Here is a 15,607-nt window from a genome sequence, read left to right as displayed (position 1 = left end):
CTTCTGTGTCCTAATTTCTTGCCATCTCTAATTAGCACATGAGAGAAAGTAAACTGGCATGTATTAGTATTATTTTAATGTGTAGAGCAATAGGATTATTGAAAGAACAGGAAAATTGGATTTCTAAGAGATTGAACAAATTTAGGCTGGGTGCAGTGGCTCACACCCATAATCCCAGCACTTTGAAAGGCCAAGGTGTGTGAATCACAAGGTCAGGAGTTTGAGACCATCCTGGCCAACATGGTGAAACTCCGTCTCTACTAAAAATACAACAACAACAAAAAATTAGCTGGGTATAGTGGCGGGTGCCTGTAATCCCAGCTACTCGGGAGGCTGCGGCAGGAGAATCACTTTGAACTTGGGAGGCAGAGGTTGAAGTGAGCTGAGATCGCGCCATTGTATTCCGGCCCTGGTGACAGAGTGAGATTCCATCTCAAAAAAAAAAAAAAAAAAAAAAAAAAAAAAGGAGAGATGGAACAAATTTTTTAACTCTTTAGCCTGGAGGACTTAACTGTGGGGACAGATTTCAATCTCTGCAATGTTAATGTGTGGCAAAGCTGGTTTGTATCTATGTCCACTCTTGAGAAGAGGTAAATGGAAATAGATTGAAGTTGCAGTACAGGAACAAGATTCAACCCGTGAAAGAACTCATATTGTGTGACATTCTGGGATGGGCTGGTTTGAGGAGATAGGAAATCACCCCAGCATCTTCCATGCTGCTGCTTACTTGAGCCTTGCGAAGGGTTGGGCCACCAGCAAGAACTGAAGAGCCGGCTTCCCTGCCAGTCCTGGGGTCAGGATAAGTGCGTGGGGCACATGTGCAAAGGGGCCAGTTTGGGGACAGGGTGGTTCTTGTATAAAGGGTCAACCTATCCTGCCCTCCTGAAGGAAGCGATTCAAAAACTAACTGAAATTCAACACACTTTCAAAGATACCTGTTAAGACTGAAATTATGAAATTCCCTGTGCTTGGGGCATGGAGCGTTTTAAAAAATAAACTCATTAAGGGGTGCTTGGATGACATGCTCCCAGATTTTGAAAACTGAGCTGTTTGAGCAATGCAAAGAAGGACCACAGACCCTGTTTCTCATAGATAGGAGTCTTCATCCTGAGTGATGACCTGAGGTCTAAGCTAATGAATCTAGTGGTTTCAGCTGAAGCCAGTCATGGGCAGAAGCCCTGAGCAGTGAATGGACTCCACCTGCCGTTCACTTATGGTCAGGGCTCTGTATTAAGCTTCAGACTAATCCAGAGACCTGAGTTAATGAAACACTCGGGTCGCTAAATTTAGTTTGGTGAATGTTCCCAAGCCATTCTGAATACTAAGCTCTTTCTAAGACCTTGTGTGCACCACACAGCCAGGCAACATGCTTCTAAATCTGGGCCATAAATCAGATTTATCAATGAAGAGTTTACCATAAGTGATCTAATTTTAGCTTTTTTTCCTCTAGAGAGAAATACCAGTCTAGATTGCAGGTGTATTTCATTCTGACCATGGTGAATGCGGCAACAGGAAACTCAGATGGATTCTAAATCCTCAGAGGGCCCTGAGGCACTGGCATCCCCCGGCTCTTGCTTCTCAAGTTTTAATGCGCCCAAGAATAAGGAGCCGTTTGGTTGCAAAGTGTGTTTTCACTGAGTTGATTATTGGCTTGTTTTCTTTATCTGTTTCTCACCGTATCCTATTTTTGGTAATTGTGGAACTCAACTAGACCAAACGCAGAATTTTATTTTGAAAACCAAAAAGTCCAGGACAACAGAAACCTAATCAGCAAATTACATTTTTTGAAATCTAAGTCTTTCAGACAAGTAGGTAATCTTCAAAATTCCCTGATTAAGTTGACATTTTATTTCAAAAATCTCCTTTACAGCTTGCCAGGAGAAGCAGGCATACTGCTTTCTGGGAACTGGTGCTGCAGTCAGGCAGAAAGGGCTTTTTCTGCAGTGAACCTCTGATGTGTCACTGACCAGAAAATTACAAAGGGTGGTGATGACATTATGCTCTACTGATTACATTTCAGATTAATTGAAGAGCAAGTCTAGGAGACTCAGAGGTACAGAGAGAGCCTGTAGTAGGAATTCTGGAAATTACATCCGTCACTACACATTTCTGCATTTTTAATAAAGAGAAAAACACAATATCCTTTTGAGACATTGCCAGGCACACAGGAGTACTACCAGTACTACCACTTCAGACGACCAAAATTATGCAGGGTTGGGAAGGAGAGATTTCTCGTTTGAATTGCTTCAAGGTATGGTAGAGATGTTTGGACTAGTATAGTGAGTGTGTGTGTGTGTGTGTGTGTGTGTGTGTGTGTGTGTGTCAGACTCTTGCTCTGTTGCCCAGGCTGGAGTGCCGTGGTGCGATCTTGGCTCACTTCAACCTCCACCTCCCGGGTTCAAGCGATTCTCCTGCCTCAGCCTCCCGAGTAATTGGGACTATAGGAGTGCACCACCATTCCTGGCTAATTTTGTATTTTTAGTAGAGATGGGGTTTCTCCATGTTGGCCAGGCTGGCCTCAAACTCCTGACCTCGAGATCCACCTGCCTCCACCTCCCAAAGCGCTGGAATTACAAGCCTGAGCCGCAATACCCGGCCAGGATAAGTACAGTTTTTTAAAGCCTCAATCACTACTTCCAAATCTGTTTTTGTTAAGGAATAAAGTCACTTTCCAATTCAAGGGTCATAAGTGCCCCAGGGATGCCTTGGGAGCCTCTGAAAGCCACCATTCATCTCCTGCTACTTTGCACTGCCCCTGGGCCTCAGGCAGCAGGGCAAGATCCCATTCCAGGGGGCTAGCAGCTGGCTTCTCCAGGCGGGGCCTGCTTCTGACCTGCCAGCTCAGAGCACTTCCTCTCTGGGGAAGTGGGGAAGGGGCAAGGGAGAGGGAAGTCTGTGACTGTGTAGGTCACACATGGGGAAGGGCTGGGGACTCTAAGCATGACACAGTCCAGGAATGGCCAAGAAGTAATGGTACAAAGTCAAACACTGAACCTTGCCGGAGACTCCTGGGTAATTCAGGAGAGGCATAGGTGAGCAGCAAGGCTGGGAAAAAAGGAATCCCAAGTACTGAGGCAGGAAGCGACCCATGGGGAGGTGGAGTGGAGTGAGGACCCACAGAAGCCACACTTCTGAAGCTGGGTCTGTGGCAGGCATCAGGACAGCCAGCACCCCTGCCCTTGGAGCCACCAGGTGGGGAGAAATCCCACAGGATACTTCAGGGCAAGCCAGCCAGGATGGTCCTTTCCCCACCGCTACACAATTATTTCTGGTGAGTTCACTGAGCTGTTCAATGTTATGTCACCAGCAATTTAACATGTACAGCAGTCCCATCCCAAATATGTGGATGCTCAGGTTATTTTGAATGAGCCCCTTCTTTATAAACATGGGCATGGTCTGTGGGACTCCACAGATGACAGCATCCTGATCTGTAAACTGTGCTGGCACACAGACCATACCGGTACCTATGGGTGCCAGCCCTGGGACCTTTTAGCTAAAATTCCAAATGGTCAGGTTGGGATGGAATTCGTGCCCACGGAAAAGTGCAGTCCTACAGCATCGAGGCAAAGAACCCCAGGTGCAGTGAAAATATTGCTGGCCTAGAACACAGGCGCTTTCTGCTTTAGTCCCAGTTCTGCCACTCACTGAGTGATCTTGCGATTATTTTCACCTCTCTGAGCCTCAGTATTTTTATGAGTTGAATGAGGAGAAGCATATGGCCCTCAGAGGATTGCCAGGAAGATGAAATGAGCAGACATCTGGAAAGGCCTTTGGCCCTATGTAGTCTCTTTTTGGCCATTTCGTGAGTGTGTGTGTGTGTGTGTGTGTGTGTGTGTGTGTGTGTAAAACGCATCTCCCCCTATCAGAAGGCAAGAAGGTTTTAAAAATAATTCCAAAGGCATCAGCTTTGATTTTAGAGCCACTTTCCTTCCCTTTCTTCCCATCGTCGTGCTGCAGACAGTATGCTTACTGAAGAGTGCACACATCAGCTTTCTTCCATTCCTTTTTAGGAATTCAAGAACATGCTAATGTTTTCTAGATTGTGAGCTGCTGCCGCTAGAAAAGAGTGATTCTCAGTTGTTCCCTCACTGGGATATGAACGTGCCTTTGTCCTGCATATGAACATGAAGGAAAAGGCCTGGGGATTGTGGAGCCAATTTGGGGAATAAGATTGGCCCCACAATCCGGGGGAGAGGGGCTTGAGGTTTCTAGGCCATCTGCCTGAAGACAGAAAGGTTATCCCCAGCCTCCCATTGCCCAGCACAGGCGTCCCCAAACTATGGCGCGTGGGCCGCATGCAGCCCCCTGAGGCCATTTATCCAACCCCCCACCGCACTTCAGGAAGGGGGACCTCTTTCACTGGTGGTCAGTGAGAGGAGCACAGTATGTGGCGGCCCTCCAACGGTCTGAGGGACAGTGAACTGGTCCCCTGTGTAAAAAGTTTGGGGACGCCTGGCCCAGCATAAAGAACAAGGATCTGGGATCTTAGAAGCCATAGTCAAGCCTTCACAGGGAGTTGCATGACCCAAAGAGGGTGGACTCTGCTGTAAGTGAGCTCTAGCTTGGAGCCCACGCCTGGCCCCACCTGGGCCTACAGGATGATGGGGCCCCACCCAGAAGGAGAGAGAATGGGAAGTGGAGGGAGTCAGGTATCCACTCATGCAATATGGATGGAGTAATGGAATACTGCACGTTACCCCCTGCTGATCCTGCTCCTGGTGCCTCCTGGTGCCAGGGACCACAGGCTCAGCTGCAGGGACATCTCTGAAGGGCAGTGAGGACCCTTGTCCCTTTTCTTCAGCCCCCTCCCCCGACTGCAAGGCCCTTCATCTGGGGGCACAAGGCCACAGCAAGCCAGAGGAAGAGGTAGGAACTATGGAGCCTGCCATAAGTTCCTGGGGTTGGGGGAAAGGGGGACTCGGCAGTGAGAGGGGACAGGTAGAAGGGGCAAAAGCCAGGACTGAAGATAGATGGAAAAGGGCCCATCTCCCCCTTTTCCATGGTGACCAAGGAGCATCCCAGAGCACGGAGGGGTTGGAGAAAGACCAGTCAGGCTTTGAGCATGGGGGCCATCTGAGAACTGAACAGCTCATTTCAACCACATCTTCCATCTCCTCCTCAGCCTCTGCCCCTGAGTGCCCTCTGGTCTCTTCCCCCCTGTTCTGATGCTCTGTCTCCGGTCCTCCCGCTTTCTCTCTAACCAGCTGAGACAGGGTCCAGGGTCAGGGAGGATGAGCGTGGAGGGCTTGGAGCTCTGAGGAGACTAGACTGAGGGGCTGGGATCAGGCTGAAAAGTCCAAGACCCAGAGGAGCTCCAGTTAAAACGGCTCTTTCCGACTCAAGGCCACCTTCCCTGCTTGCTGGGGACCCCAGCCCTCTCCTCAGTGTGTGAAAGGATGGCAAAGGGGGAAATGGAGGGGTCCCTCTCTGCCCCGATTCCCCCTCGTGGCTCTCAGTTTGGGAAGGCAGGCCCTGATGTATCTCGGGACTAGGAGGTGATGGCTGGGTCCATCTCCCTTCTCTCATGTGTTCTCTCGTGTTTGGCTCTTCCGTGTTTTCCTTCATGTGCCCCTCTCCCTGCACCTGATTCCGGCGGCTCCCCTCACAGAGCCGGGAGGAGCGTGTTCTCCGCCATGAAGCTCGGCAAAAACCGGTCCCACAAGGAGGAGCCCCAAAGACCAGGTAGGACAGGTGCCGCGCCCGCCCCGCAGCCCCGCGCCTCGCGGCACCCTCCCGCCGCCTGCCACCCACGCCCGGCGGCCAAAATGACCTCCTGGGAGTGGTCGTCCAGCGCCATCTGGGCGGGGCCTGGCCTCTCATTGGCTGGCCCAATGGCCAGGCCCCGCCCAGAGGGGCGTGATCTTCTAGGAGGGGGACGCCCTGGGGCCGAGGGAGGGAAATGGGCAGCGCCATCTGCCGGATGGGCCTGATTACAAGGCTCCTCTCGCCCACATTGTTCCTGGTCCGTTCTTCTTCACGCAGAAGCCCAGAGAGTTCTAATTAGAGCAGAGAGTATCAATCAAGAAACATTGTTCGGCCAACTCTCTATTTCTGGGGGGAAACCGGCGTCCCACGAGTGTGGGGTGGGCGGCAGGCCACTGACCTGGCTTTCGCCTGCGCTGCAGCCTGGCCTACGGGGCGGCCCTGGGGCTGCTGGAGGGAGCGGCAGCGCTGGGCCTGGGAGGCTGGAGGCAGGTGGCTCTGGGCCTTCAATGGGCAGCGGGTGGGGAGGGGAAGACAGCTGCTGCAGAGGAGGCAGGGGGGCCTCGCGGAAGACAAGGGGAGAAATGGAGCGGACAGGGGAGCTGAGAGAGGGCCATCTTCTCCATCATGGGCCCATCATTGGGGATCCCGGCTGCCCTCCCCCAGCATCCCCTCTGTGGCCCACTGGCCCTCAGGCTCTCTCCCCCACCCTCTTGTCCCCATGCCAATTCCAGCCGTGCCCTTCACCTTCTTAAATGGAGAGAGTACAGCTGCTGGCAGATGCCCAAACCCAGCATCCTTGGGTGGCTTTTCGGAATCTGCATGTCTGCATCTCGTTAGACGAATACACACAGTCCATTAGGTTCTGAATTCCATCAGCTATTTGATATGGATAAGTTACTTCCTAAGCCTTCGTTTCTCTACCTGTGACATGAGAATAATGCCCATCTTGACAGGGCATGGCTCTAAGGACTAGAGATACTCACGTAAAGTCCTGACATTGTGCCTGGAACAGAGTATCCACCCAATAAATGGTAGCTATTTATGGAGAGGTGCAAAAGTCCGGATTCTGTATTCCCTACCTTCTTCCTCAAGGGTTATTCAGTGCCTAAGTACATAGTATACAATAAAAGAGCATTCAATTAAAATAAAAAGGCAAGAGCAGACATAATATCCATTAAAATCAAAGATTGGGATTAGGTAGAAAACACTGCAGATATTCGGGCCATAACATTCTAAGCAGTAGTAATGAAGTAAACCTCGAATTTCACTCTCAGCTTTCTGTACGCCAGAGTAAAAGGAGAAACAGTCACTGTCCCACCATCAGTCAGCCCACCTAACCAGTCTTTCGTCTTTCTCAGATGAACCAGCGGTGCTGGAGATGGAAGACCTTGACCATCTGGCCATTCGGCTAGCGGATGGACTGGATCCCGACTCGGTGTCTCTTGCCTCAGTCACGGCTCTCACCACTAATGTCTCCAACAAGCGGTGAGTGGACAGAAGCCCCGCAACTCCCATTGCCCCCACCCTGTCAGGCAGGACCTGGATTACCCTGCTTGGAATTTGGGTAGGGAAGAATCAGGGCCCATGGATGGCTTCTTCCTAACCTAACCTTGCCCTTTCCTGCTTTTCCTTGTGTGTCTCTCTCACCTCTCTCCCTGCAAAAGCAGAGCACAGGCCAGGTATGGTGGCTCACGCCTGTAATCCCAGCGCTTTGGGAGGTCGAGGCGGGCAGATCACGAGGTCAGGAGTTTGAGGCCAGCCTGGCTAACATTGTAAAACCCTGTCTCTACTAAAATAAATACAAAAAGTAGCCAGGCATGGTGGAGGCTGCCTGTAATCCCAGCTACTCAAGAAGCTGAGGCGGGAGAATTGTTTGACCCTGGGAGACGGAGGTTGCAGAGAGCCGACACTGTGCCATTGCAGTCCAGCCTGGGCGACAGAGAGAGACTCCTCAAAAAAAAAAAAAAAAAAAAAAAAAAAAAGAAAAAAAAGAAAAAAAAGCAAAGCACAGCAGCTGCAGGCATGTTCTCAGGTCCCTGAATACCTCCAAGCCCAGGGAAGCCACATAGCTGCCCACTCCATATTTCAACCTGTTGACCTTCTGTCTGTCTGTCTCCCTGTTACTTCTGCCTTTGATTAGTTCTCTATGTCGGGCCCTCTGAAGACAACTAATCCCCACGCTTCTTGGCAGTGCTTGAGTGTTTAAAGACCATGCTTCTGTCCCTCTGCCCTCTCTGAGATCTCACCACTGTCAGTGCTCTCTGCTCCCGTAAGCAGTCCCCACACACCAGGCCTGATGGTACATTCTCTTCCTCAGATCTAAGCCAGACATTAAAATGGAGCCAAGTGCTGGGCGGCCCATGGATTACCAGGTAGGTGGGCGCCAGGAGATCTCATGCCTTTCAGACTCTGCTCAAGTCGGGGGTTCTAGCTGGATGTGCATTATCCACTGTATTGAGGCAAGGATCCAGGGGTCACAGAGAACCACATGCTGAATATAAGTTCCCAAAGTAAGCTTGTTCCTGGGAGGCATTCCTAGAAGTATGATCAGTAGAAACACAAACCCAAAGAGAAGCTTGAGAACTCTGCTTATGCTGATCAAAGCCCTTGCAGTATATCATGTTTAGCACTGGACTTCATAGAGTAAGAAGCACCTAGAAAAACCATAAAGAGACCAAAGAGAACTACAGAAAAGTATTCAAACAGTTAAAATAAGAGCCTTTGAAGAAAGTTTTCCTGGTATGATGTTTAAATTGTTGTTTTCTATTATTTTATTGCTGGAAGTAATGTCAATTCTGGTTATCTCTGGATGGTGAGAATGTGATATTTTTCTTCTTTTTGCTTCTCTGTATTTTATGAGATTAACACAACTTTTTTATTTGTGTGCTTCTAAGACTAAAGAGAAAGACTGAGGCAAAGTGAGGTTTACAGCTGTAAGATTGTGAATGTGGGTCAAGCACGGTTGCTAACACCTGTAATCCCAGCACTTTGGAAGGCTGAGGCAGGCAGATCACAAGGTCAGGAGTTCAAGACCAGCCTGACCAGCATAGTGAACTCCTGTCTCTACCAAAAATACAAAAATTAGCCAGGCGTCGTGGTGTGTGCCTGTAATCTCAGCCACTAGGAGGCCGAGGCAGAAGAATCAGTTGAAGCCGGGAGGTGGAGTTTGCAGTGAGACGAGATCGCGCCACTGTACTCCAGCCTGGGTGACAGAGCAAGACTCTGTCTCAGTTAAAAAGAAGGAAAAAAAAAAAAGATTATGAATGTGGCCCACAGTGCAGGCAGTACAGGTGATGAGCACATCTGGTAGCTACTGGGACACCATCTCTCAGGAAGGGCCCAGGGACCTTCCATTGCTCCAGACCCTCCCTTGGAGGCTAACAATGCTCAGCTATAAATCAGAATCCTGCTGGGCATTCCTAATACTGAGTGAGAATGCTGGCTGGTCCGAGGGGACAGGGCTTTCCCACCTGGCTGCCACTGCACTTCCTGTCCTGGTGGTGTTCCATCTGGGTATCAGCACCAGGCCCCAGAATCAGAATGAGCCCCATTTCCCAGGGTTAAGCTTTATCTTTGATGCCTACTTCCCATACCCCATTCGAGCCAACTTTTCTTTAAGGACAATCCCACCTCCCCTCACTCAGGTTGGAAAGAATGAGATGGCACTTTTCTGTCAAGGGCGCTTCTGGTCATGTTTTCTCAAGAATATACCTCATCTCTCTCCATCTTTGATTTAGTTAGTTTCCATCTACTCAAGAACTGTCTTCCCAGGTGCCTGACACGCAGCCTAAGGCAGTGTCAAATGGACTTACGGATTTAAACAATTTCAAGCCATTGGGTTCCTTGGAGGTTTGAGAATCCGGGCCCCTCCCCTCTGCCGAAATTGAAACATAGAGTGTCCTGAGACCTCTGAGGGCTTTTCCGACGGATTGGGCTCAGGGCTTTGTTTCTCTATGTCCTGAGAACAGGAAACTTCCAAAGGACAAACACTCCAACTCAGATATCATGTTACTGGCCTGAGAGGTAAGGGCACATCGAAAATAGTCATTATTGTTCATGAAACTTACTTTTTGAAGGTTTGTTCTAGGCACTGTGCTGGGGCTATATATGGTTTCATCAAAGTTAATGTAATTTTTCAACCACCCAAATATAGGTGTTACTGCACTTTAGAGGTAAGAAAGTGATGCCCCAGGAAGGACAAGAGCTGGTCCCAGGTCCTTGCCACAGTTAGCCAAGGCTAGAGTCAGGGTTCAAGGCCAGGGGTGTCTGGCCACAGCCGTCAGAGCAATTGGCTTCTCTATATCAAGCCTTGTAGACAGCTGCTCCCTTCGGGTCCCTGGTTCATCTTCATCTTGCTACTTAGCGCTTGTTTTCCAAACCTTTTCAAACTGCTTCCTACCAGAGACTTTTATTAACTGTACCAGACGTTTTCCCCTTCAAAGACTTTTTAAACCTTCCGAACTGAAGAAAACAGTTGTTGTCTTTAACTTGGTAGCACAGTATTTCCTGACAAGTTCATTCACCACTAACATTGCAAGCATTAATACGCTTTGAGAGAGAGCTAGAGGATGCAAATGTGAAATTATTTTCGCTTCCAATAAATCCGATGTATAAAGCAATAAAATCAGGCCGGGCACAGTGGCTCACACCTGTAACCCCAGCACACTGGGGGCTGAGACAAGTGGATTGCTTAAGGCCAGGAGTTCAAGACCGGCTTGGCCAATATGGTGAAATCCCATCTCTATTAAAAATACAAAAATTAGCCAGGCATGGTGGTGCACACCTGTAATCCCAGTTGCTTGGCAGGCCGAGACGGGAGAATTGCTTGAGTCCGGGAGGTAGAGGTTGCAGTGAGCCAAGATCGTGCCACTGCACTCCAGCCTAGGTGACAGAGCAAGACTCCATCTCAAAAAAAAAAAAAAAAAAAAAAGAGAGGTGTCCTCAGGAAGGACACCTAGTTGGTGAGAGGAGGGGAGCCTTAGCTGAACTCAGATCCAGGAAGGGTCATGAGGGCTCAGAACCATTCTAAAGGTTATGGCATTGAAAGAAGCCTGGAGGTAATAGGACCATGGCATACCCACACCCCTTGTTTCTTCCATTTAGAATGGATGTCATGTGTAAACTCTTTCCTGATTATTACCATCTCCAAGGCAAAAAACCACAGCCACCTCCCTGTGAACGTGCAGTTTCTCCACTAGAGTGAGCAATGCTTGGCACTTGGCAGGGATGTTCTTGGTGGATCAAGGGTCTTGAGTCTCTTCATTACCTTGGCTTCCTGCCACCAGACTTCATACGTTGTCGCCCAACATCCCTCCAGTTTTCACCTCCATTTCATGCCCCTGCCACTGACCTGAGGCCCCCAGCCTCAACTGCATGCTTGTACCCACTTTCTACCTGGTCTCCCCGTGCTCATATTGCCTCCTCCACTCCGACCTGTATACCACCCCTGGAGCAATCTTCTGAAAATGCAAATCTGGTCATGTCACATCTCTGCCACCTGGAAAAGTGGGGAGGGGGTAATAGGTGTTGCAGAAGGACGGTACTAAAAGGCGAACCAACTCACATCTCTGGCTCCCAGCGGGTGTTCTTGAAGCTGGATGAGGTCCCTGGGAAGCAGGTCCCTGGGAAGCAGGTCACAAAGCATCGTTACTCTTGAGTTTTCCCAGGACAGGGGTGTAGATTTGGCATTCAGCATTGTTCCTTGTGATCACTTTCATGAAGCCACTGGGGATTATGTCCCTTATCTTGAAAGGAAATGGTGGAATAGTCCGCTTGTCGGTTGGTCCCAGTGGTGGCTCGTTTGCCTCTTCATCTTCCACCCTGGGAAAATAGTGTTCTCTGCTGATGATTGGAGAAAAGGATGGCCAAGCCCTTCCGCTAGAACCCTGGGGAATGACCAGCTGGTTTTTTTTTTTTTTTTTTTTAACTTCAAGTGCACCATTTCCCCTTTCTAGAGCCCCAGGTGAGGTGGAAGGCAGCAGGAACGGCATTTCCCTTCCCCCAGCACCATGCGTGTGGTGGTCTTTCTCCAGCACCCTCAGCTTCCCCTTGAGGCTGCCACTCGACCAGCAATGAGCACCCTCTGGAGCTTCTCTTCCCTTTGTTGCTCCTTCAAGCCTCTGCCCACCTCCCTCTCGACCCCCTTCCTCTACTGCCAGAGCTTCTGTCCAGGTTGTCACCTTCGCTGGCTCTGCTCCATGGAGGAAGGGAGAAACATATGAGTCCTGAAAAGGGGACAGGGACAGTAACCTGTCATTATGGCCAGGCCTCAAGATGGAAAGCATAGAAACCAGGACCAGGTGCAGTGGTTCACAGCTGTAATCCCAGTACTTTGGGAGGCTAAGGCGGGTGGATCACCAAGTCAGGTGTTTGAGATCAGCCTGACCAACATGGTGAAACCCTGTTTCTACTAAAAATACAAAAAATTAGCTGGGCATGATGGCGTGTGCTTGTCTTCCCAGCTACTCAGGAGGCTGAGGCAGGAGAATTGTTTGAACCCAAGAGGTGGAGGTTGCAGTGAGTCAAGATCATGCCACTGCACTCCAGCTTGGCAACAGAGCAAGACTACATCTAAAAACAAAACGAAACGAAACAAAAACCAACGACTCTCTTGGCAATGGGAAGATGACTTTCCGCTGGCTTATCTTTTGTAGGTGCCAAAACTATGTCTGACTGCTTCCCAGTCTTGAGTTATAGAAAACCTCTTTTTATTGTTGGTGGGAGTGTTCATTGTGGAAAAATTCATGGGGCTTCTTAAAATCTTTGGCAAAAAAAGGTTCATGGAAGTTAAAACTCTATAAACTGTTGTGCAAAGGAGGACTTTCAGTGTCTGTTTGCTCTCTTCACAGCGAACTTCTCAGAGCTAAGTGAGTTAGTTCTATTTCCTTTTTAGCTCCCTGAAGAAGTGGTGAAGATTGAACTTCTGTGAAGCTTCAGCTTCTAAGCTTTGACTTCAGTCCCTTCCGCACTTCTCGTTCCAAATATAAATGTTTGCTCCGTAGCTCAAGCGTCACTTCCTTTGTAAATATCCCATTTCCTGGCAATGTTCTCATTATCATCGGAATTTCTATTTCCTTAACATTATTACTTCTGATGTGTAGATTTTTCATCACCTTCAGAATATTTTTAAGAGTTCGATGGATACTGGATGCTCATTTTAGTGGTCATTCTTTTTCATGAAAAGGGAAGATAATTCCCTTGAGTAAAGTTGTACTTAGATGTTGCATCAAAGTACAACTGAAATATGAAATCTCCAAGATGAGAGGCATGAAAAGCGCCCTCAGAGTCTCATTAGAGAATGTACTGAGGTCCACGCTCATCCTAGCTGGGGAAAGGCTTTTCTGTTAAAATACAAGTTTGAGAGGGGCAAATGAGTCAATTCTAGGCATTGTGCACAACCTCACCTACTTGAGAGATCAACTGCTTAGCTGAAGGGAGCTTCTATTGGAGTGGCTCACATTTTATAGAGCTTTCTGCTGTTTAGGATGCATTTTGACACACATGATATCATTTAACCTTCATACAACCTTATGGGTAGCTGGTATCTCTGCCTGTAGCTGAAAAACAGAAGGCTATGTAGTCATTTGCTCTCACACCTGGCAACATGTCAGGTCTGGGGTTCAATGCCAAGTTCAGCAACCCCAAGTCCATGCCTCTGTCTATCTTACCATGGCCTCCTTGACAGGAACTGACACCTCCAAATTCAAAATGAGACCTGATGGCTTAAAATGAACGTTCAGGAAAAGTAATAGTGATGTCAAAAATTACCAGTGCTCTGGCTCGCTCTCTCTGTCTCTGTCTCTCCTTATATCTTTTTAGCTTGAAAAACCAGTAACTGGCTGGACAAGGTGGCTCACGCCCATAATCCCAGCATTTTGGGAGGCCAAGGTGGGCAGATCACCTAAGGTCAGGAGTTCAAGACCAGCCTGGCCAACATGATAAAACCCCGTCTCTACTAAAAATACAAAACCTAACTGGGCATGGTGACATGTGCTTGTAATCCCAGCTTCTCAGGAGGCTGAGGCAGAAGAATTGCTTGAACCCAGGAGGTGGAGGCTGCAGTGAGCCGAGATCAAGCCACTGCACTCTAGCCTAAGTGAAAGAGCGAGACTCAGTCTGAGAAAAACAAAAAGCCACTAATCATTTGTGGTAAGCTCCGCAAGGATGAATTTGTTGCAATCCCACCTGTGCCTGGCTCTAGCAGGTTTCCAGGAAACATTTGTTGCATGAAAGAACAACTGAAAAGGGCCTTCCCAGAACAGAAGTAAGATTCCAGGGAGCTGGAACCCACTTAAAGGACACAGTAGAGCACACACAACATACAATCACCAGGCTGGAAAAGGCGGCTCGGGCAGGCACCAAAGCCACACTGGCCACTCAAACAAAGAAATTCACCAAAAGGAGAAGGGGCAGGAATGTGGAAAGGGGGCCAAATTCCAGAAACGGAAAGACCTATCAGAGGCCTGCAGGCTTACATGAGAATTCCTGGAGCAGGAAATTAAATGCAAGTTAATGAAGACTTTAAAAGCTTTATTCCTGTGTGCATTAAACCTGTGGCATGGGTTTGGCAGCTCTTTCTGAAGCAGAGCCATCGATGCTGAGGAGGAACGCAGGGCACTTGGCATCACCTAGGAGCTTTAAAAAATATAGATACCATTGAACTTGTTTGTTCTTTCCTCTCTAGTTCTTTTAATTGTGACGTTAGGGTGTCGGTTTTAGATCTTTCCTGCTTTATCTTTTGGGCATTTAGTGCTCTAAGTTTCCCGCTACACATTGCTTTAAATGTGTCCCAGAGATTCTGGTATGTTGTGTCTTTGTTCTCATTGGTTTCAAAGAACATCTTTACTTCCACCTTCATTTCGTTATTTATCCAGTAGTCATTCAGGAGCAGATTGTTCAGTTTCCATGTAGTTGTTGATAGACATGGTAAAGAAAATGTAGCACATATACACCATAAAATACTATGCAGCCATAAAAAAGGATGAGTTTATGTCCTTTGCAGGGATATGGATGAAGCTGGAAACCATCATTCTCAGCAAACTAACACAAGAACAGAAAACCAAACACCGCATGTTCTTACTCATAAGTGGGAATTGAACAGTGAGAACACATGGACTCAGGGAGGGGAACATCATATACCGGGGCCTGTCAGTGGTGGGGGCTTAGGGGAGGGATAGCGTTAGGAGAAATGCCTAATGTAGATGATGGGGTGATGGGTACAGCCAACCACCATGGCACGTGTATACCTATGTAACAAACCCGCATGTTCTGCACATGTACCCCAGAACTTAAAGTACAATAGATAGATAGATAGATAGATAGATAGATAGATAGATAGATAGATATAGATGCCAGGCCGGGTGCAGTGGCTCACGCCTATAATCCTAGCACGTTGGGAGGCCGAGGGAGACAGATCACTTGAGGCCAGGAGTTTGAGAGCAGCCTGTTCTACACGGCAAAACCCTGTCTCTACCAAAAATACCAAAATTATCCAGGTATGGTGGTACTGGCCTGTAATCCCAGCTACTCAGGAGGCTGAGGCAGAAGAATCACTTGAACCCAGGAAGCAGAGGTTGCAGTGAGCCAAGATCATGCCACCGCACTCCAGTCTGGGCAACAGAGAAAGACTCCTTCAAAAAACAAACAAACAAGCAAAAAAAAAAAAAAAAAAAAAAAAAAGCAAATACAAATACCTAGGCTGCATACTCCGGGATTGGATTGGATTGGTCTGGAGGTGGCCTGGGCATCAGGGTTTTTAATGCCTGCCCCTCTCCCTGCCCCGGCAAGTTAAGTCTAGTGAACACTGACTTAGAGGTTAGCCAACTCATACTCCTCTAATATGATGACGCTGAGCCCTAGAAGGGGAAAAAGCCCAGGATCACCCAGCAGATGAGAGGCAGTG

The 15,607-nt window shown here is 48.5% G+C and overlaps 1 protein-coding gene across 1 annotated transcript in view; it reads left to right on the top strand.

Annotated features, from left to right (window-relative positions):
• OTOF (otoferlin) overlaps window positions 1-15,607 on the top strand; it is a 99,623-nt gene that overhangs the window by 49,313 nt on the left and 34,703 nt on the right. The window contains exons 6-8 of the mRNA XM_039478534.2: window positions 5,609-5,682; window positions 7,065-7,191; window positions 8,024-8,078. Of these exons, the coding sequence (XP_039334468.2) occupies window positions 5,609-5,682; window positions 7,065-7,191; window positions 8,024-8,078 (256 nt within the window). The remainder of the gene's footprint in view (window positions 1-5,608; window positions 5,683-7,064; window positions 7,192-8,023; window positions 8,079-15,607) is intronic.

Source organism: Saimiri boliviensis, chromosome 1, assembly GCF_048565385.1.
Source record: "Saimiri boliviensis isolate mSaiBol1 chromosome 1, mSaiBol1.pri, whole genome shotgun sequence".
NCBI lineage: Eukaryota > Metazoa > Chordata > Mammalia > Primates > Cebidae > Saimiri > Saimiri boliviensis.
The sequence above is the reverse complement of the archived record's forward strand: the minus strand, read 5'-3'. Positions and strand labels throughout refer to the sequence as shown.